General features: G+C 41.7%; 1 protein-coding gene across 1 annotated transcript in view; it reads right to left on the bottom strand.

Moving 5' to 3' along the window:
• LOC117045567 (cytochrome c oxidase assembly protein COX16 homolog, mitochondrial) overlaps nucleotides 1-22,012 on the bottom strand; it is a 48,441-nt gene that overhangs the window by 12,975 nt on the left and 13,454 nt on the right. Inside the window, exon 2 of the mRNA XM_033146744.1 lies at nucleotides 18,701-18,778. Within this exon, the coding sequence (XP_033002635.1) occupies nucleotides 18,701-18,778 (78 nt within the window). The remainder of the gene's footprint in view (nucleotides 1-18,700; nucleotides 18,779-22,012) is intronic.

Below are 22,012 nucleotides of genomic sequence, written 5' to 3'. Positions count from 1 at the left end.
TTAGCGAAGAATGGGGGACATGCTCTCTTTTCAGATATTTCCTAGCCATTCTGAAGAATTAAGTAAGATTGTTCAACAATTACGGTAGCTCCAAGGAAAACCCACCACCACCGGAATACCCCAGGCTTAGCATGTTCAAAACTCTCAGACATTGCCTTAAGCTAGGGTTTCACAAACATTTGTGACATCTAGTAGCATATCATACAGCACTGGTGTTCTTTCTGTGGTTAGTGCTTTATTGCCATTAGTTTTCGAAAAGACCTTTAGGGACCTGTGACTACTCTTCATCTTCATTGTCTGGAGCCAATCTCCCCCTGAGCCTCTAGCAATAGCCAACAGTATGTTGTGGGGAACAGATGTGCTTTTTTCAAACACATCTGTGATCCTGACAATTCCATCTTTGTCTCAGTAAAAAAGAGATTAATTCTCCTTCCAAATTGTCACCTTAGAGCTAGAATACAACTATGATAGGCAGTTACATTTAGGAACCACTGCCCTACCCTCATGTGACTCAGTAGGTGAAGGATGACAGACAGAATCACAGCAAGGAACCAAATGAGTGATCATTAAATGAAAGTGTTTTGTTTTATTTTATTTTATTTATTTAAATGACCAGATTTTGGAGAGGCCTAGGGGGCCACAAATAAAATTTTGTTATTACAGTGGGGTACCTATGGGAGCAGTTAAACTTTTTTTTAAAAAAAAGACAAACCTCAAGAGCACAGAACATTTTAAATAAGGAAATTTGCATATACTACTGCTTTATATACCCTATGATAGTTAAATCTCCACAGTGGCTCGTTTTGGTCCAAGAATAATCTAGTTTCAAAGCAAGATCTGAACTGCATAAATGCAACTCTCTGTTTTCAGAAAGAATAAAGAAGGAAGTGGGGGGGGGGGGAGTAACACTAGCATAGAGTGCAGGTCTCCAAAGCAGACTGGCAATGTCAGTTTCATTCAGCAATCAGAAATATGAGAAAATGTCCTATGATGTCTGAGGAGGCCCACCCTCATGCCTGCTTAAGACACCATCTCTATCAACCACTGCACTGAATTCATTCCTGTGTTGCAGAAACATTTCATACCCCCTATGCATTTATAGATACAATTTCTGGGCCAAAGGACTGAGATTCACAGTAAAACAATATCTGCTTTGTCTAAGGCCTGGCTGATATTGACTCCATAACATATTACAAAAAAAGAAGGAAACATGACTTTGGAGGTCAACTGTGTCCTAACTTCCTAACCAGATCCCTCAGCCCAAGACGTTTTAGTGGACCTTGGACTGTTGTCAGGTAAAACTGGCCACATTCTACCCAGAGCTTGGCAATAACTGAACAAATGTTTGTACTGCAGGATTTTATGGGCTACAAAACTAATTTACACTGCTAGACAGTTCCAGTACATTTAGAACAGTTGTTTTCACCCCAGAAATAATTATTTATAAACGGTACTGTTTACAAATGGAGATCCCTTTCCTGTCATAACCTACCAAGTATAAAATGAATTCAGCTTTCATCCTGAGAGGGGAAAAGAAGTTAATTTCTTTCCTTGTCCCGATACCAATCATGAAAGGAAGCATACATGGAGAGTCCTAGGTTCCAGCAGAGGTTTCTTTTACTGTGTGCTTTTTAACTCAAGGTTTGAATCTGGGGAACCTCTCCGATACTTGTGTCTATGTAGGCGGCATTGACATGGTTGAAGAGAATGGCTTCAGGAGACTATAAATTAGCCGATCAATTTATTGGGTCAAAAGACGAAGATTATCAATTCACATATCCACTCTTGATCAATGCAACATCGGAGAAAGAGCATGCCCAATACCTACCATTACTTGCAACTACCAGGAAACAACCATCTCATTTTGCAATTAGCTTCCTTTTGGTTATCTTTCCCCAAAGCAATATAAATTGCCCAGCAGGCAAAAGTGGCCCTGCCATCTCCCCTTCCTTTTGATAAGTTGCCATATCCAAATAGGATAATAGTTGCGCACCACTAAAGTTGCATACCAGTGAAGACTTTCACTAATATGAGTATTATCTTGAGTCTGTCCTGCAGTTGATTCTAGTAGGTGTTTTTCCTTATGTCTTTCATAACCTCCTCAAGTATTTACTCATTTTTTTTCATTTTGCATTATAGCAGGAGTAGAGAATCTTTTCCAGATCGCAGGCTGGATCCTCACCTTCCCCAATTCCTGGCAAAGCCACTGCCATCAGATGAAGACTTTACTTTGCTCAGGGGGTGGATTTCAAATTGCATGGGATCTGCAAGTGCTGCTGATCGGCGGTGTCTCCAAACCCCCCTTTTGGAAGGAATCGCATCTTTACTTGCTCCACACCTGACAATGTATATGGTGTCAGGTGTAGGGCAAGTGGGTGTGGCTTGGGGAAAATGACCTTCTGGGCCAAATTAAGGCTGCTGTTAGGCCCATGGGCTGGTGGTTCCCCACCACTGTTTTATACAGCACATCCATTTTCACATTCATTCATAAAGCATCAAAACGTGCTCTGGATTTTGTGTTCAGAATACAATACAACCCACTCCCTCGTGGGTTTCTGCATTCTCCCATTTTCAGTGATAAATAGTAATGGCTAAATGTGGTCTTTAAACTGCCTGCGCATTGAGGTCTTAAATACAAGTTTAATCTTCCAAAAGACACTCCATATCATTTTCACACTCTCATTCAATAGAATTTTACTAGCTGTCAGTAGCTATCCCAAATATTCATGATATGAGGTTCAGAATATCACTTCTGTTATCTATTCAGGAAGCAAGTAAAGGAGAGTTAAAATTGTTTGTGAAGTACAGGATGAATTGTTTTTCCACTACCCAAGTCCTCCAAGGGAAAAAGAAGGGCAAGCCTTGGAATGTGTCCTAAATGTTAACAAATTCCACAGTGCATCACCTTTCTCCGGTCATGCTCAGCTACAGAACTTATCCAACTCCCTTGTGTTAAGCTATGAAGTCTAGCCTGTGTGAACCTATTACACCTTTTTGTGCATTCGTTTCATGGATTTCTTTCCTACCTCAGCTATATATGGAAAAAGAAAAAGCAAGCAACCCCTAAGGCATCCAACTACACATACTCAAATGATTGTAAAAAATAAAATAAATGCTTTACTCTGAAAAGATGCAAGTAGCAGAGGCTTCTCCTTCTGTCCAACTATCTCCCCCCACTCTCAGCCACCTGTTTGCTCCTTGTCTTTCATGTGCCTGGGATCTGGGCCCTGTCACTCTACAAGGGGAAGAGACATCTGAATAATACCTCCAATATGTGTGTAATTTTAAATGATTAAATTTAAATACTAATTATATATTTAACTAATACACACACGTGACAATTTACCCTATAATGTTTCATATTTGTATCTGAATTTATATATGTATAATTATTTGTTATCCTGCCCTTTGGTTCACTCCTACAGCTTGCAGTCCAATTAAAAACAAATAAGCAACCAAATAATATCAATTTAAATGAGTATCAAAATAAAATAAAATAAGCTAACTGAAGTAACACTGGTATCTGAAGAAATTTGCATGTACACGAAAGCTCACACCAAGAACAAACTTAGTTGGTCTCTAAGGTGCTACTGGAAAGAATTTTTTATTTTATTTTGTTTTGAAGGAGCACTGGTTTTGGCCTATGTAGTCATGGAAATCGCAGGAGCCAGCACAACGAAACCCACTAGTGCACTGGGTTCCACCCTTGTTCCCCATGTGCCCCCGATTGGCTCGGGGTGGTTGGAAGTGCCCCCATAACAGTGCATGGACGTAGGAGAGGAAAAACTGTTCCCTCCATGTTTGCACTGATGAATGATTGCCTTAGAACAATGTTGAACTCCATCTGATATCAGAGAAAAGGGGAGGAGAATGTGAAATTCAGGAAATTCTGCAGAGAACGGATATCAATAATGGATGTGGGTGCAAACACATTGGAGTGGTGAAAATGAGAAAGTGTTAATACCTGAAGGCAGCCCTTTTCAGGGAAGTTTTTAATGTGTAATATTTTTGTATCTGATTTTTGTTGGAAGCCGCCCAGAGTGGCTGGGGAAATCCAGCCAGATGGGCGGGGTACAAATAATAATAATAATTATTATTATTATTATGTTACAGGGGAGAAATAGAAAAGGAGGGGTGGTTAACAGAAGAGTTCAAAGGAAGCTGTGGGGATGCAAAGAAAGAAGAGAGCATGCACTGTGGGACACAGTGAATTGATGTAGCCCTCCCAAATTAACAAGTCAATGTAAAAGAAGCCCTTGGTTTAGAGCAGTGGTCCCCAACCTTTTTTTTTTTGGCCATGCCCCACCTAAGCATCTCTAAAATCCTGATCCCCTACACACACACACCCCGCGACATGTAATTCTTATTATTCAAAAAATGAACTCCTACCAGTATTCACGTGGAGGAAGCCTAAAAGGCCATTCACTGTTAACAACTCATTCTCAAATTGCCCCCCTTAAAAATCAATTTGCCCCCCTGTGGGGCGTGTGCCCCATGTTGAGAACCAAGTGTTTAGAGGAAATAAAATATCCTATTTACCTAGAGCACCCATTTACTACTTTTTCAGTTAAAAATTCTGAGGCTGGCATATACTCTGCTGTGTAAAAAAAGCAGGACTGCTGTTGAAAAATGCAGAACTCTTTTGGAACTGGAACTCTGCTGCTGAAGAGCCGGCTGACTCATCCTGAACGTAATGGAGGTAGATAGGGCAAGGGAGTAAGGAAAGTAAGACACCTGTGCTTAAAATATTAAAAGACAATTCCTCAAGGTGCCTTTGCAAAGCCTCTTTAATATGCTATACCTGTTCTTTTACAAACCACTTAAATAGCCTGAAGTACAGGATTTAAAATGAAATGCCCTCGAGGCCTGGGCCGAGAAAGAGGAAATGTTACATAGTGCAGTGTTTCAAAACTTCCCTTCTTTTCTTCTGTTCTTCAAAAACGGCATAATTTTATGAAAAATTCACTGATATTTTCTGCTAGGATTTGAAGTCTTTAAAACGTCAAACATGCAACTTGAAGTCTCATATACTGCAGTGTCTTTAAAGAGAAAATCTGCTGGGTCATCACAATTATGTCTGTAGCATGTGCTCCTAACTCTTAAAAAAAAAAAAAACCAAAAAACCCCCACCTCTGTAGTTAAAATAATTTTTTAATATATTTTCCAGTCTTCCCATTTTTCATGTAGCTGGCCCTCTACACTAGGACAGTTTGTTGCCTTTTGATGCTACAATGGCACTGGAGTACCTGGTAAAAAATAACTGAGGAGGCTGAAATGAAATGACACAATCCAAAGGCCCAGGCCTCCTTGAGTATGTTCAAATAAACAAACAACAATCCAATTCTATCAGGATATACGGTAAACAAACAACAATCCAATTCTATCAGGATACAAGTAATTACTGTACAGTATCTAACCAAACACTACTACTACTACTACTACTACTACTGAAGAGGGAGAGTTTTAATTCTCTAGTTTATAAGTTTATAAGTCTGTTTGTAACCAAGCTTTCTTGGTTAGCTTTCTCTCTTTCTGTATAAGTTGGAAAAAAAAAGTTTTTAGCTAAGAGCTTGTCTGCTAATGCATTCTTTACTGACATACTGTTAATCCAGAAGCGGGCAGCTAAGGGAGGGGGCTTCCTCCCCCTTTCTCCTTCTCTCTCTCCTCTCCTTATCTCATACCTGGCTCTGAGTTGAACGAGGAGGCCCCCCTGAATAACTGGAGCTTTCAGTTATTCTGTGAAAGTCAGTATACAGACTCAAGCTTTTTTCTGAATATGAGTTTTTCAACTTACTCTGGAGTTCTCAGTTTTCTGAGCTGAAAGTCAGCCTTTTCTCAAACCTCTCTGGAGAGAGAGAGAGAGTCTTTTAGCTTCTCTGAAAATCTCCTTTTTGTGGAAAAGACAACCCCACCCCCCGGGTAAGCTTCACCCTCCTTCTCTCTGTACAAGTGAGTCTTTCCCCTGGATAGTTTGATCTTCTTTCCTCTATGTAAGTCCCCCCCCTTTTACCTTGTTCTCTACGCAATTAAGTCCTTTTAACTGGTTTTCCTTTTTCTCCCTTTTAAGTCTCTTAAACTGAGATTCTTTGTCTCTCTCTCTAATGCTTTTTAAGTTCTTTTATTTGACATGTAGCTTCTACTGATGTGTAGCATTCCTAGCCTCTCTATAAATGGTATTTAGACTTTACCTGAGTTTGTAAAACTTTGGCTTTTGTCTGTAGCCCCTTTTATTTGATACTGTTTGCATGGCCTTTTTAATATTTCTATGTTATTGGCATAATATTTAGCTTTTACTGTAAGCTCTGTCTTTGTGCTACTTGCTCTTAGTGCATACCTCTCTGGCATATCATTAATCAATGAAAGGCGCCCCTTCACTGGAGTGCCCCTTTCCCTGGATGGCGCAGGAATTCCTGGCCGAGGGATGTGAGAGTTGCCAGATAGCCAGAGACAGGATAATTCTTAGGGAAAGGCGGGAGGTACCAGGGGCAGCCAGGGGCTGCTTAACCCCCCACTTTGAGATAAGAGTGTGAGACAGGAATTTTCACCCAATAATGAACTCAAGGCTGAAACCCTTTAAGTGAAAGCTTTTCTGTAACCTGTTTAGATTAAACCTTTTCTGTTAGAAATGAACCTTGATTAGTAGTGCATTCCTTACTGGCATATTAAGCCAGGAAAGGAATAGATCAAGAGGGGCCCACTCAAGGAGACAGGCAGGCACCAGGAACGAACTCAAGACCTTTTGCCTTGAAGATAAGTCCTTGATAACAGGAATTTTCAAGAATGTTACTAATGGTGTGACGTGCAAGAAGCAGATTCCTGGGGAGGGGGAATGAGGGGTTTGAAGATTATATAAACTGTATGCAACTGATGCTCGGGGCAGTTCGCTGTGAATTATCACGCGGGTGCCTTCCTGCCATTCTAAATGACAGGAATAAAAACTCTTTCTCTATTTCAAATCCTCAGTGTCTTTTTTTGACTCCTTCCTCCCTCACCCCCCCGGGTGCAACAAAGAACCCAAGGTTAACGGAAAGGTCTGCAATAAGGCTACATTTTCCTGGGGGCTCTTTTCCGGGATTTGGCGTTCCCCGGGGTTGAGGGACTAGGTCTGAGGCATCTCTGCAAGGCGAACAGCTCAGTTCGGCTTGGCGCTCCTGCGCGCACCTACCAGTTTGTAGGAGGAGCCAGCCACTCCGTTCTTGAGTGGAGACGCTGCAAGAGATGAGAGAAAGAGAGCGGCCGCACAGGGGGGAAATCTGGAGGGAAAAGGTAAGCTCCAGAGGTTGGGAGGTACGGGGCTTGATCAACCCCGCAATGGCAGTGAGCAGTGAGTGCCGCCTTTAACCTGGCAGTGAGCACATGGCGTGCCGCCAGGGCCAGCAGTGTGCAGCGAATGCCGCTGGTTTTGGGAAAAAGGGATAGGAGAGGGAGGTGCATGTCTGTATGGGGACACTCCAGTGAATGTTTTTGAGTGAATGAGACGCTAGGACTCAGAGTCACTGGCAAGGCGAAATGTTGGTCTTTAATGTGAATGTGGGCGTGAGAGAAATTTGGTTAGATGGGGGGAGTGTCCCAGGTCAATTGGAATTTTTGTTGCTGTGTAAAAATTTATGATTTGTAATAATGTTATGATATTGTGTGTGTGATATTGTGAATTTCCTCTTGTGTATGTGCATGCCTGTCTGTGTCTCAAAGATGCCGTGCTGTGTGATTTTGTATGAGTCCGTCTGTGTCTGCAGTGATGCCACAAGAGGCTGTTTTGGCTGCTAATCCAGTATGCCTTGTGAAGTAAATTTTTTTGTATGTGTGGGTCTGTGCGGGTTTCTAGGAGATTAGCCTATCTGGGTGAACTTCTGTTGCCTCTGTGTGTAGGTTCCAGTGAAAAACTGGGACGGGAGAGATTATTTCCATGCTTTCTTTCCAAGTGTTATCCTTGGAGAGAAGGGAAATTTTTTACTCCAGTTGTCTAGCAGACAGGGACTGCCTGACCTCTCCTCCTCCTCCCCTCTCAATGTGTGTGTGAGTGAGTGGGGGTGCAGGTGGCACCCGCCTTTCCTCCTATTTCTTCCAGATCTCTGTGAATGATTATGTCTCCTTATTGCTTTTTGCAAAAATTATGAAGGTTTCTTTTCTGTTTGAGGCTTGCATTTCATTCAGAACAGGGGGTGCAGAGGGCAGCCCCAAGCGTTTGGCATTAAGTAAGTGAAAAGGGAGGGCTGCCACCTCCTTAGAGAGTGTGTGAATAGAACTGTGTGTCCCCAAAGCAAGCAGTATACCTGCTTGTTCCCGCATCCCCATCAAATTTCCAGACCCTGCCTTGGAAGGGGGAAGAGCTACGGGCTGCCAGGCTATCTGTGTGCACGTTGTTGTGGGAGCATGGTCTTTGAAACCTCCACGACAACTTACACCTTCTGGTTGTGTGTTTCTTTGACTTTGGAAGCAAGTTGCACCTGTTTACCTATTGTGTTGTGTTTCTCATTTCTAGTTTTTATTATGTAAAATAGCCCCTCTTACATAACAATCTAAGCAAGAGGGAAGAACAAGAAGGGGGCCTCACAACCCCTCCAATAATTAGTGATCACTGATACTGTGTGTGTGCCAGCAGGAATTAGCCAAAAGGGGGCTAAGTTGCTGCAGGCTCTCTCTCTGTGTGTGTGGGTTTGTTTGTTTGTTTTTCCTTTCTCTCTTTGCCTTAACACAACTGTGTTTTGTGTCGAAGACAGAACTTCGGGTCTCAGTGAAGAGCTGGGATAGAGGAGAGAAGATTTATTTTCATTAAAGTCAACCCTCTTGCAAAGCCCTATCTCTGTGTATGAAGGGGGGTTGGCTTTCCCCAATCTCTTTTTTATCCTTGTAAATTGACCTTTGTCTTGTCCCTTGGCTTTTTTGTATATGTGGCTGCACAACAGCAGTTTTCTCAGGTGGATTTGAAATTGACGTGTGTCTGCACAGTGACAGTCCCTTTGTATATGTTTTGTTTTTATGTCCTCCTGCTTCCTTTCGAGGAATCTGTTTGAACCTAGGGTTGGGTGAGTGTGTTTTATAAACTGTTTGTATGCCAAGGCTTGTATATTCAATAGAACGGGCTGCAAAAGTCTATTTCTCTGCAAGGTTTAGGTGAATGTGAGTGTGTTTTGCATTGAAAGGAGGGCTGCTTGTTTGTTTGTTTGTTTGTTTTTGAAGCTAATACAGTCCTTGTTTGTTTCTTAATTGACATCTGTTAAGTAATAAAGGAGTAATGTGCTCACTAAAGGAATGTGGCAGGGAGATCGCCACAATCTCTAACAAAAGCTTGCTAGCAGGAATGGAAAGGAGGGGGAGCGGGAGAAACAGAAAAGCCTCATTTAAAAAAAAAAAAAAGCAAAAAGCCTCATTTTTAAAGAGCAAAAAAAAAATTCTCTTCACAGCAGCAAACCTTGGAAGGGAATTGGCTCTCCTACCGGCTTGAGGGGAGGTGATATGTCTTCTAAGCAAGCTGATGATCTTCACTAAAGGTTGATTGGAGGAAAAGTTTTATTTTATATCCCAGGTCTTAAGTTTATCTAGGAAGTTTTTGAAGATATAGTATGTGGAATAAAGAAAAAAAAGGAATGTTAAAAGCAGAATAGGAAGGGCTCGTGGCAAGCAGTAATTGCAACAGGAGCCCTGACACTGTGAGGATTTGGGAAATTTTGAACCTCAGGAGAAAAGGGGACAGAAATTTGAAATGATTGGAAGAAAAAAAAAGATGATGGCAAAGAGAATGTGTGTGCACATTGAAGGCAATATTTATCTCCTACAGATTTGAAGTGTGCTTCACCACCCGCCGTGCCCAGGTTGCAGAGCACATCTCAGGGGTGACTCCATCGCCCAAACAAGGCACCATGGAGAGGAGCTGGTGGCCCGGCAAGGAGTTGGCGGCCTGCCAAGCTGCCGCTGTGGAAGCATAGGACGATGAGAGGAGTCTGGAGATGGCTCTGATATTTCAGAGGTGGTAAGATATAGCAAACCCTTCAAAGACTGTTTTAAATAGACAGGGGCTCTCCCTATTGCCCTGTCCATAATTCGTTGTTACCTAAAAGAACCCTGAAAATTGTCACCCTTTGAATGAGCACATCGAGGTTTTAACTCCATTGTCCAAATGAAACACCGTTGTGCGGAGTTGGCAACCTTGCTAAGCTGGCTACCACGCAGCGTGAGATGATGAGAGCGACCTATTGATGGCTCTGAAGCGAAATAAATAGGCCAAGTTCTGTCTGGCAACCCAAGTCTGTCAGACTTGTTCCCTACTGCCCTGTTTATAGATTCCTCCCTAAGTTCTCCTGAGGGTCAACAATGGGCTGGTGGGTTTGGGAGACATGCATACAAGATGCAGTCTCTCTCTCTCTCTCCCGTGTTTTTGCTTCTCTTATTGAAGAGTTGGTAATAATGTCCCTGGGCAGGATTTGCAGATTCTCATTGCTCATACAGGCGGATTGTACCAAGATCCAGCTGGGCATGATTCAGGTGTAAAGCAGATTTCTGAGTAATTGAATACACCTGTCATCCACAGTTGATGGAGGCATTGTGTCTTAGCTGACACGGAATCTCCAGTCTGTTTGGATGCAGGCAAACAGAAGAGGAGGGAAAGTTAATCTCTGATATAGCTGTTGGAACCGATAATATAATTGGGATAGGAAATGGAGCTTATCTGGGAGAGATTGTATTTTTCTGTTCCTTGACATCAGCAGAGTTTTATGCTAAACTGGGCTGAATAATAATAATAATAATAATAATAATAATAATAATAGAATGTCACCTTTCAGTGCATGGATATTTGTCTAATAAAGGTGAGTATCAACTATTATAAAATTTGGTATTATGGAATGGAATCAATCCCCTGTGGGATGACTGAAGGGTTAACGAATGGAAAAGAATATATAACTATATATATTTATATATATATCTGACGTGCAGGAGTTGGAGTTATTAATGCTATGGGTTTAAAAGTTCTGGATAATAAACTGGCATTTTTAGGTGGTCATCTTGAAATGATAAATATTGCAGGAAGCTGGTGTGTTGATTCAAGATATAAAGGTTATAATAAAATATTATCTAATCAATATGATTAGTCAGGAGCAATAGACATTAAGGGCAAGATCTACCCTACTGCACATCTATGAAGATTGGAATGTGATATTCAAGTGGAAGTGCTGAAGGTATTAACAGATAGAAGACATATTATCTTGAATATCAATATAAATTGGAAATGGCTCAAAATATGTGGTATTGTGTATTTGTTTATATTTGTGTGTATTCTAAGTTTAGAGTGTTTCCATGGATTGGGAAAATGAACCAAATTATTTCCCTGGGCCAAAGAGTAGACCATGTAAGATCAAGGGGTGGAGCTATGGGATAATCATTGCGGAAGAACATTGTATTTCGAGGAGATAGTGATCTGACATGGTCAGCCTTACCTTGTGAGTGTATGGGAGGCCATCCTTATTTGTTTAGGGTATTCTAGCTTACCTCAAACAGGTAGAAGGACTGAGGTGTGGCCATTATCGATCGTACCCTCCAAGTGCAGATATTATCTCTGTCACGTGTCTTCTATTCTTTTAACAGGAAAACCCTCTAATGCACGCCGTGTAGTTTTGATAAGCCAGTTTATCCCTATGCAGCGGCTCTGAAATCTAAGTGGATGAGGTGTCTCCCTGCTCATGCAGAAAGTGAATCTGCCGCAGCATGCCGGAATAGCCCTAGAAGCTGAAGATCCAGAGAAACCCTGTCTCTGACCCCACCGGGAGTGGGTCAGAGCATGGTCTCCAGAGGCAACAAAGGCCTGCTGCCAATGCACCGGGAACCATTGGCCCTGCGCACGCCTATAGAAGAAAGGGAAGAAAAGAACACTGAATGGGAGGACCGGACGATTGTATTGCCTTAATTTGTGTTGACCAGTTACAGATAGGTTAACCAATCTAGGATGATTCAGGGGTATTTTCATTATATTAGAAAGTCCCCTTGCTGTTTTATTGCTTTTACGCTTCTGTATTCCCTGCTTAATGCAATGTGTGAATATAATGATTCACAAAGTTGTGTCATGGATTCTACAACTTATTGCCCTTGCTAGAGAATATCGGTCATTTCCCAAGGACGAGCCGTAAGGCTGTCCAAAAGAAGAGGAGGGAATGAAGAGGGAGAGTTTTAATTCTCTAGTTTATAAGTTTATAAGTCTGTTTGTAACCAAGCTTTCTTGGTTAGCTTTCTCTCTTTCTGTATAAGTTGGAAAAAAAAAGTTTTTAGCTAAGAGCTTGTCTGCTAATGCATTCTTTACTGACATACTGTTAATCCAGAAGCGGGCAGCTAAGGGAGGGGGCTTCCTCCCCCTTTCTCCTTCTCTCTCTCCTCTCCTTATCTCATACCTGGCTCTGAGTTGAACGAGGAGGCCCCCCTGAATAACTGGAGCTTTCAGTTATTCTGTGAAAGTCAGTATACAGACTCAAGCTTTTTTCTGAATATGAGTTTTTCAACTTACTCTGGAGTTCTCAGTTTTCTGAGCTGAAAGTCAGCCTTTTCTCAAACCTCTCTGGAGAGAGAGAGAGAGTCTTTTAGCTTCTCTGAAAATCTCCTTTTTGTGGAAAAGACAACCCCACCCCCCGGGTAAGCTTCACCCTCCTTCTCTCTGTACAAGTGAGTCTTTCCCCTGGATAGTTTGATCTTCTTTCCTCTATGTAAGTCCCCCCCCTTTTACCTTGTTCTCTACGCAATTAAGTCCTTTTAACTGGTTTTCCTTTTTCTCCCTTTTAAGTCTCTTAAACTGAGATTCTTTGTCTCTCTCTCTAATGCTTTTTAAGTTCTTTTATTTGACATGTAGCTTCTACTGATGTGTAGCATTCCTAGCCTCTCTATAAATGGTATTTAGACTTTACCTGAGTTTGTAAAACTTTGGCTTTTGTCTGTAGCCCCTTTTATTTGATACTGTTTGCATGGCCTTTTTAATATTTCTATGTTATTGGCATAATATTTAGCTTTTACTGTAAGCTCTGTCTTTGTGCTACTTGCTCTTAGTGCATACCTCTCTGGCATATCATTAATCAATGAAAGGCGCCCCTTCACTGGAGTGCCCCTTTCCCTGGATGGCGCAGGAATTCCTGGCCGAGGGATGTGAGAGTTGCCAGATAGCCAGAGACAGGATAATTCTTAGGGAAAGGCGGGAGGTACCAGGGGCAGCCAGGGGCTGCTTAACCCCCCACTTTGAGATAAGAGTGTGAGACAGGAATTTTCACCCAATAATGAACTCAAGGCTGAAACCCTTTAAGTGAAAGCTTTTCTGTAACCTGTTTAGATTAAACCTTTTCTGTTAGAAATGAACCTTGATTAGTAGTGCATTCCTTACTGGCATATTAAGCCAGGAAAGGAATAGATCAAGAGGGGCCCACTCAAGGAGACAGGCAGGCACCAGGAACGAACTCAAGACCTTTTGCCTTGAAGATAAGTCCTTGATAACAGGAATTTTCAAGAATGTTACTAATGGTGTGACGTGCAAGAAGCAGATTCCTGGGGAGGGGGAATGAGGGGTTTGAAGATTATATAAACTGTATGCAACTGATGCTCGGGGCAGTTCGCTGTGAATTATCACGCGGGTGCCTTCCTGCCATTCTAAATGACAGGAATAAAAACTCTTTCTCTATTTCAAATCCTCAGTGTCTTTTTTTGACTCCTTCCTCCCTCACCCCCCCGGGTGCAACAAAGAACCCAAGGTTAACGGAAAGGTCTGCAATAAGGCTACATTACCACTACTACTACTACTACTCAGCCACAATAAGTTTCAAAATGGTGCTTATGTGAGAGCAACTTGGAAATCTAATAGGGTTACATACCCTACATAAATGTAAATAAATTGTGGAATTTAGTCACAGCCTTTTGGCTGATATGTCTAGTGAAATGTTCTTCAATATTTCATTGAAGGTATCAGGTCTTTAAATCAAACTAATTTGCTTTTCCTTGGGGCTTAAATGGCATAGCAATAAAGAAGGATTCACTTCAAGATTCACTAAATACCAGTCAAAGTAATTTCTATACTGACATCTAGTGAACTTCTATAGCAACAAGAAATAACACAAGAATTTTAAGCATTTACATAGTACTATACTTTTCATGTTCAAAGTGCTTTACAAATGCTCACTTCCAAATCCTCTGTAGGTAAAGTGAGAATGTATGCATTTCTATTACTCTTTTTTATATTTCTGGGAAGAATTTGGATTTAAAAAAATACCATTTTGTTTTTGTAGTTAATATTCCAGTTTCTTGGAAAGTGTCATTAGAAACATCTAGACAAGTTATGGTTCAGAAAATTTGCATTCAAAACATTATTGATAAAATTGCCAACATTGTTATATGTATATTTTTGGACCACTGCATTCAGGCTTTTTCATCTGCATTCTGGCTTTTTCATTTGAGGCTGGCAAAGATTAGGAGTTTTTAGGAATCACAATTAGCCTGAACCGTCATCAGTTGCCATGGGTGAAAAGTTGCTATGATGACCAGACAGAAAAAAGGACATACATAATAACTGTAAGAGGTACAGCTTCTCATGCAGGTGAAGAATAGAAAAAGAAAAAGCTGCACCTGCCAACATTCAGTCCACATATAACCATTTGAAGCACATGTACCCGCATGGATTTACTACACCCTGATGTGGCTAACTACGTTTTACTCAAAGTAGACCCATTTAAATGAATGGACCTAAGTTAGGTCCATTAATTAAAATGGATCTACTCAGAGTATAGCACTGGGTACAACGCCAACATTCTAACACTGATAACGAGAAGATCGTAACAAATCTATTAATCTCATCATCGCTTTGGGGACCTTGGCCAAAAAGAAGTGCTGTCAGATCTGCGTTAGGGTTGCTCGCGAGTAATCAGGCATGAGTCTCAACTGTCGTTTAACAGTTTAATGGTGCAGACTATTTACAGTGCAGAGAACGTGAAAACATGACCGTCCTAGTCACTCGCAGAATCCGGGAGTGCCGGTTTCCGGCTGTGACCCCAACGTAAGAATTTCGGCACCCCAAAGCACCACCACCCCGGTCTCCTTTTGACCCCTCTGTGCAACTGGGGCGACGGAAGTGGCGTGCTCCCCTCGGAGTGAAACTCATGAGGCGTGCTGGGGCTCTCAGCAGCATCTCCAAGCCCTTGTCTCGCCTGGCTGTTTCCAGCCTGCCCCTCCCCGCTGGAGGAGGTGCCGCTTTTCCCACTTGAGGAGGTTTCACTACTGAGGAGGTGTTGGGGCTCTCAGAACATCAACAAGACCTCCCGTCCTGCCGAGGGCAGTTCCCTGACAGGTATCAAGGAAATATGAAATATACCCCAAATGTGCAGCTGCTTTTGTGTGAATATAGAAGGGCTCTTGGTGGGAAGCTAACATATTAAAGCAATTCTGAGGATTTGTCACAAACATAGTTATATCAGCAGGAACATTAAGGCCACTTTATCTCATCTAAAATTATTTCAGCTTTGAGCCTCCCCCTGTCATGAGAAGAGCTCTGCTGGATCAGACTGAAGACCTATCTAGTTAAGCATTCTGTTCTCACAGTGTCTACCCAGAGCTTTGAAAATGAATAGGCTATCTGTCAATTTTGGGTTCACTCATTTTCTTATTTTTCCAATCTTAAATTTATTTTGGTACATTTCCACATCAGTTTGAGATTTTTTATTTACTTAAAAAGTCTTTATGATTTTTATTTTTATTTTTTTGCATTTTAGTGTCCATTTCTTGTGTGCAATTTTACCCAATATACACATTTTTGCAAGCACCTGTAACGGCACGCTTTGCCCTAGTACAGACATTTTTGATTGGCGAACTGGATCTCTAAATTCAGAGAAGTGCTGATTTTCAAGGATAGCTGTGTTTTGTTTACATATTGTTTTACGATGTGTGAACTGGATATGTTTGCATTAGAAGAGTTTGTTCACCAGAAGCAAAGCCATTTATATCAACATCTAATTCTGCATGAAAGGAAAAACAAAAATTGCAGTATGAATTATGCAACTGCATTTAAACCTTCTATCAACTGAGATGCGCAGCAATGAACTAGGCTTGAAAGCAAAATTTATTTAAATTAAGCAAATGACTTTTGTTAGTAGAATTCTGATGAATATCAATAAGCTGCTGTTGTATGTTATGAGCACAAACCTTGTACATGATCTATATCACTCACAAACCTTGTACATGGTAAATTGCGCTTCAAAGTTGTGCTTGAAATACCGGTAAATAAATAAATTAGGGGGTGCAGCCAAATTGCCATACTAATGAACTTATTCCCTGCAAATCAACTTACACAGAGAAATTAGCAAAGCTTTATCTTCATTAAACTTGGAACATAGGCCTTATTGGACCTGCTTAACAAGAAGGGAGGGGGGAAATGATCAGTGATCATCATCAATCCCCTGCCGCATGAAGTCACTGCAATTAGTTTACTGAAAAGCCAATTAAATGTAGGAAGCCTGGCTAGACAAGACAAGACAAGACAATAGTAGAGTCTGCTTCTGCTTTACTGGTTACCAGTATTTACTCTATGTCTCTCACTCACACTCACACACACACACACACACACACACACACACACACCCAATACCGCCAATTACGCTATGGAAATATTTCCAAGAGAGAGAAGAAAGTAGGGGGAAGAGAGGGAATGGGGAAGAAAATCTTTTACATGCAAAAGCTCCCTAGTTCAATCTCCAGCCTGTCCAGGTAGGGCTAGGAGAGAATCCTCTCTGAAATCCTGAAGAGCTGCTGCCAGCCAGTACCAGCTGAGTTAGATGGACCAAAGGTCTGAGGTAAGTTCCTAGATTCTATGTATGCAGGTAAAGATCACTTCAGAGCCTGTATCAACTGAACCATCCCTGCCCCTGCTCCTGTCAGGCCTTTCTACCACCAACTATTCATGGGGAAGGATCCTGATGACATTTTATTAGTTATTTTTTTTTAAGTAATTTAATGTTTCTGTAAGCTGCCTGGGAAGGATTTATATCCTTAACGCCAGGGTAATAAATAAACAAATAAAGTCTGCCATGAAGTTATAGTTCATATATTGTTTTCCAATTTTCGACTTGCCTTAATTAAAAAAGCAGGAGATAATATTCCAACATCCTTCTAAGGCCACACCACCCAATAGACCTAAATTGAAGGCAAGTGCACAATGCAACTTCCACAATGCAAGCCTACAAACAACTTCTAAGGAGCAGTAGTTTAATGCAATCTGCTCAGCGACCAAAATCATGACTAAACGGTATTACAGATGCCATTCTTGTTTATGCCCTTGCTACTCTCCAATACCAAGGAAATATTTTTTATGAATTCTTCTCCCAACTTTTTGAAGGCAGCCCAGTCCTGTAAGACTGAACCTCAAAAGAGCTGGTCAAGCCTTTTACTTCTTGTTCACTATCCTTCAGACTTTACCTCCTCAGTGCTGCACAGAGTCCATGCATATTTTAACACAGAAAGCGGCCTATGAGGAAATTAAACGTACTGAACCAAAAGGCCAGCTGCTTGGGGTCTCAATGTTCTGAGGGCACACACACAGCTCAGCAAAATGCAAAATGTCCTAGTCAATACCAGGGCAAGTTCCAGGTTTATGGGGGGGGGGCTCAGCAAAGTGGCTTTAGGTGGGCTCCCCTCCTACACCAGAGGAGTCTGGTGGGCTTACCTGGCAGTGGCACCCGGCAACAGTGCTGCATCAGCATTGACAGATTAGAACTGCCATTTAAATTTTCCCACAGTGGTCCCGATGCAATAATGCTCCAGGGTGTTGTGCAGAATTTTATATGGTGGCTCCAAACTTCTTGGCAGTGGATCAGGCAAGTGTCAGTTCAGCAACAGTGTGCTATGCCAGCGGCAACCCAAATATGCCATGCACTGACACTGGGGCCAAGGGGGGGGGGGCAATGCACATTCAACTTCACAATTATTTACACTCAGAAACTGGGAATATATAGAACCAAGTTCTGTGCTAAGAAAATCAAGATGTTGTGCTCAGAGTGAATGAATTTCATCTGTAATGAAATTTGCACAACCCACAAGCTTCAGTTTATAATCGCATTATCCATATATTTCAAGCCTAACTCCTCAACCAGGATGTTCAGAAATTTCCTTTTAAAATGCAATGTTTGACAAAATTTGCACCAGATTTCAGATTCTTTGCTCACATAGAGCCAGTGTGGTGTAGTGGTTAAGAGCGGTAGACTCGTAATCTGGGGAACCGGGTTCGCGTCTCCACTCCTCCACATGCAGCTGCTGGGTGACCTTGGGCTAGTCACACTTCTCTGAAGTCTCTCAGCCCCACTCACCTCACAGAGTGTTTGTTGTGGGGGAGGAAGGGAAAGGAGAATGTTAGCAGCTTTGAGACTCCTTCGGGTAGTGATAAAGCGGGATATCAAATCCAAACTCTTCTTACAAAAAAATAAAATAAAATAGGACTTAAAGGCTAACTTCCCAAGCTGTGCCTTTGCTTGCTGTATGTTGGAGTGTTTGCTGCTATTGTGAAATAGATTTTATGGCCTAATCTGGGAGTACGACTTTCAGTAACAACAGCACCTTGGTTAAGTATGTGTTAAAGTTTCAGCTCCCATACATGTATGTGTGCAAGCCTGTGCTGATTGGCAGAACCCAGTGTACACAGTTTGTCTAGTTCTCTTGAAGCTTGTGTTCTCCAAGTACAGGGGAGGATAATTCAGCTTACCTTGCTGTGGAGCTTCTGAGCATCATAGCGAATTTGGGCAAACTCACGGAGCCCAAAAGACCCACCAATTATAAGTAGCTGAAATATAAAAAAAGAGGGGGGAAATTACCAGAATAGAAGCAAAGGAGTATCCAGAACATTGAGCTAATAAATACACTTTTAAAAAAGCAAGAGCGGAAAAAATAACCTGGATGGAAGGGAGGAAAGAAAGAAATATCTAGAGCACTATGTACAAAGCCAAGAAGTTGCTGGCATAAGCTGTTGTAAGGACTCTCAGGATAATGCATGTAAAGGTTTGAAACAGTCTAAAGGTGTTAAATAAATGCCAAGCACGCTATAATGCAATAGTGACTTTGACTCATTAGCACAGATTCCATGATGGCCCCTTGGTTTTCCAACGCACCTATATTAAAGTCAAAGCTTAATCTTTGTTCATTGGTGCAGGAATGTGCATATAAGAGAGAGATGCATGGAGAATCTGCTCCAGGGAAGAGATTTGTTCTAGCTTCTGAGAATCTAACTTGACTGACTGTCCATTTCATGTCAAATGGATGGGGCTACTATAGTTTTCATTCACAAACATATCAAAAATGTCTCATTCTTGCACAGAGGACTTCAGAAAACTGTTTTTCTAAATCTCTCCTGCCTCCCATTATATTTCTAACTGTATGTTTCACCTCCCCCAATGCCTTTTCCCTTTAACAGCATTTAGGGAGCCTTAACATCATAGCTCTGGGACTTGTTCTCGCCATTTCCAAACTTTTAACAATTGAAGCAACAATGCTCAGCTGGCTCATTCTGGTGCCAAGGTGAAAAGGACCCAATTAAGCTTCTGGAACAAGCCAGCAGATTGGAACCAGAATCCTATGGTATGTTATTATGTAGCTAGATAAATCAGTCCCCTTCTGCACCTATATCTTCATTATAGCTAATAGCTCCAAACCTTCGAGGCTTATGAATAGGAGCAATATGTAACAGAGAGAGAAATTGACATATCTATAGGAAGGTGACATTTCTCTCTGTCATAAAATGCAAATACAATTTTTGAAATCTTATACCAAGGCAAACATAGAGGTGACATGCTCATAGTTCTGTATTAATATACTTCTTTTTGTCGATCCCTCGAGGCCAAGTAAGACTGTCTTCCATGAACATGGTCTTAACAGTGAGTCCATAAGTAACTGTGGAGGCCAATTCTGGATCCACACGTCCTTCCACAGTGGGGAGATAGGTTTCTGGGAGGGAGATGATCACGGTGAGGGTTTGCCAAGCATGCCTTCCTCTTAGCTCGTTTCTCCTTTTTGCCCTGAGTTCGAGCTTCTTAAAAGTCCATGACATCTTTAGTAAAGGCTGTTCTCCAATTGGAGTGCTTGCGGGCCAGTGTTTCCCAGTTATCAGTGCCTATGTTACATTTTTTTAGGTTTGCCTTGAGTTGGGAATAGAGTAGTTGCTTTGAAATATGGTAATCAGGCATCTGAACAACATGACTCAGTCCAACAAAGTTGATGTTGAAGAATCATTGCTTCGACACTGGTGATCTTTGCTTTTTCCAGTACACTGACATTAGATAGCCTGTCTTCCTGAGTGATGTGTAAAATTGTTCGGAGATACCGCAGCCTTCTCTTTTAATATACAACAAGCGTGCGGAACTCCAAACACTCAGACCATTCCCCCCAAAATTCACCAGCAAACCACTACTGGCTTTTCAAATACAAGCCTGGTTGGTATAGCCTTTACTATGAAAAAAAGGACTAGAAGTCTCAATGTATGACAGGAAATCAAACCATCCAAGTTGAAATTGGGAAGGTGATACGGCCATGCCCTCCCCACACAAGCCTTGCACTTAGGAGCCAGACGATGCTTCAATTCAAATCCCCAATCCCCTTTGATTGGCAAAGGTTCCCTCGAGCTCCTGTTTGCCTCATAGAGTTCCAGCTCTGTGCTCCAAATACCTGAAGCAATCTTCTGTAACTACTGGTGTTCTACTGCCACCATATAGACACTAATATCTTTGAGTGACTTTGTCACAGCCTCAATATGTTGACCTAACAGGAGACATAGACTGAATGAACAAATCTTTATTATCATAGTAACAGCTGAATATAGCAAGTTCTTATTGTTTGTTTTCAATAACAGTGCTTGGATACTTGGTATCACTTAACATGTGCCTAGAATTCTATTCCTAATGCGAGTTCTAATCGTATCTTATACTTCCCCCTACTCCTCAGTGCCACACCAGCCACCCTTCTCCTTCTTCCTCCAAAACCCAACTACCTCTTTTCCTCACACGCAACTGTTCTAAAAGTCACACTCCACTCTTAGCAAATCAGCATAAGACATGTGCCAATATCTCATTCACACCTTACTTTATGTCTTACAACTATCTCTCTAAATAACATTTTACTTTATGTGTCTTAACATACAAACCTGTGCAAGTCAGTTACAATGACAAACACCACAGACACTTTTTGCAAAACAACAACAACAATAATAATAATAATAATAATAATAATAATTTATTTATACCCCACCCATCTGGCTGGGTTTCCCCAGCCACTCTGGGCAGCTCCCAACAGATTAAAAACAGAATAAAACATCAAATATTAAAAACTTCCCTAAGCAGGGCTGCCTTCAGATGTCTTCTAAAAGTCAGATAGTTGTTTATTTCCTTGACATCTGATGGGAGGGCATTCCACAGGGTGGGCACCACTACCGAGAACGCCCTCTGCCTGGTTCTCTGTAACCTCACATCTCATAGTGAGAGAACCTCCAGAAGGCCCTCGGAGCTGGACCTCAGTGTCTGGACTGAACGACGGGGGTGGAGATGCTCTTTCAGGTATACTTCCACCCACTCTGTAAAGCATCCCACCTCTCAGTGTATGTGTTGCAGGGATGAGAGATCTGAGGACCTCCAGATATTGCTGGACCCTAACTCCCATCAGCTGTAGCCAGGCTGGCCAAAGATCAAGAAGGATCAAATCTGTAGACCAGCAACATCTGGAGGGCCACAAGTTTCCCACCCCTGATTTACTGGGAGGAGCTGCAAACAGGAGCAAAAAGCCATTCAGGGTGAAAGAAGCATTGCCTTCAAGCTGACTGGACTTTGTGACATTGGTTACCTACATAGCATTGTAGCATCCTTATTTACAACAGGATTTCCAACTGGCTGGGATTAGTCCCAGAAACAATCAGAAACAGTGCTAAGAGGAAATGAAAAGGGGTAACTTACAGACATTCAACAAAAGCCTAGGAACAAGTATGGGGTTTAATGTAGTGTGTTTGTCATCCTTTAAAAATTTAAAACTGCTTTAA

Source organism: Lacerta agilis, chromosome 1, assembly GCF_009819535.1.
Source record: "Lacerta agilis isolate rLacAgi1 chromosome 1, rLacAgi1.pri, whole genome shotgun sequence".
In the NCBI taxonomy this organism is placed as follows: domain Eukaryota; kingdom Metazoa; phylum Chordata; class Lepidosauria; order Squamata; family Lacertidae; genus Lacerta; species Lacerta agilis.
This window is presented reverse-complemented; position numbering and strand designations above follow the sequence as displayed.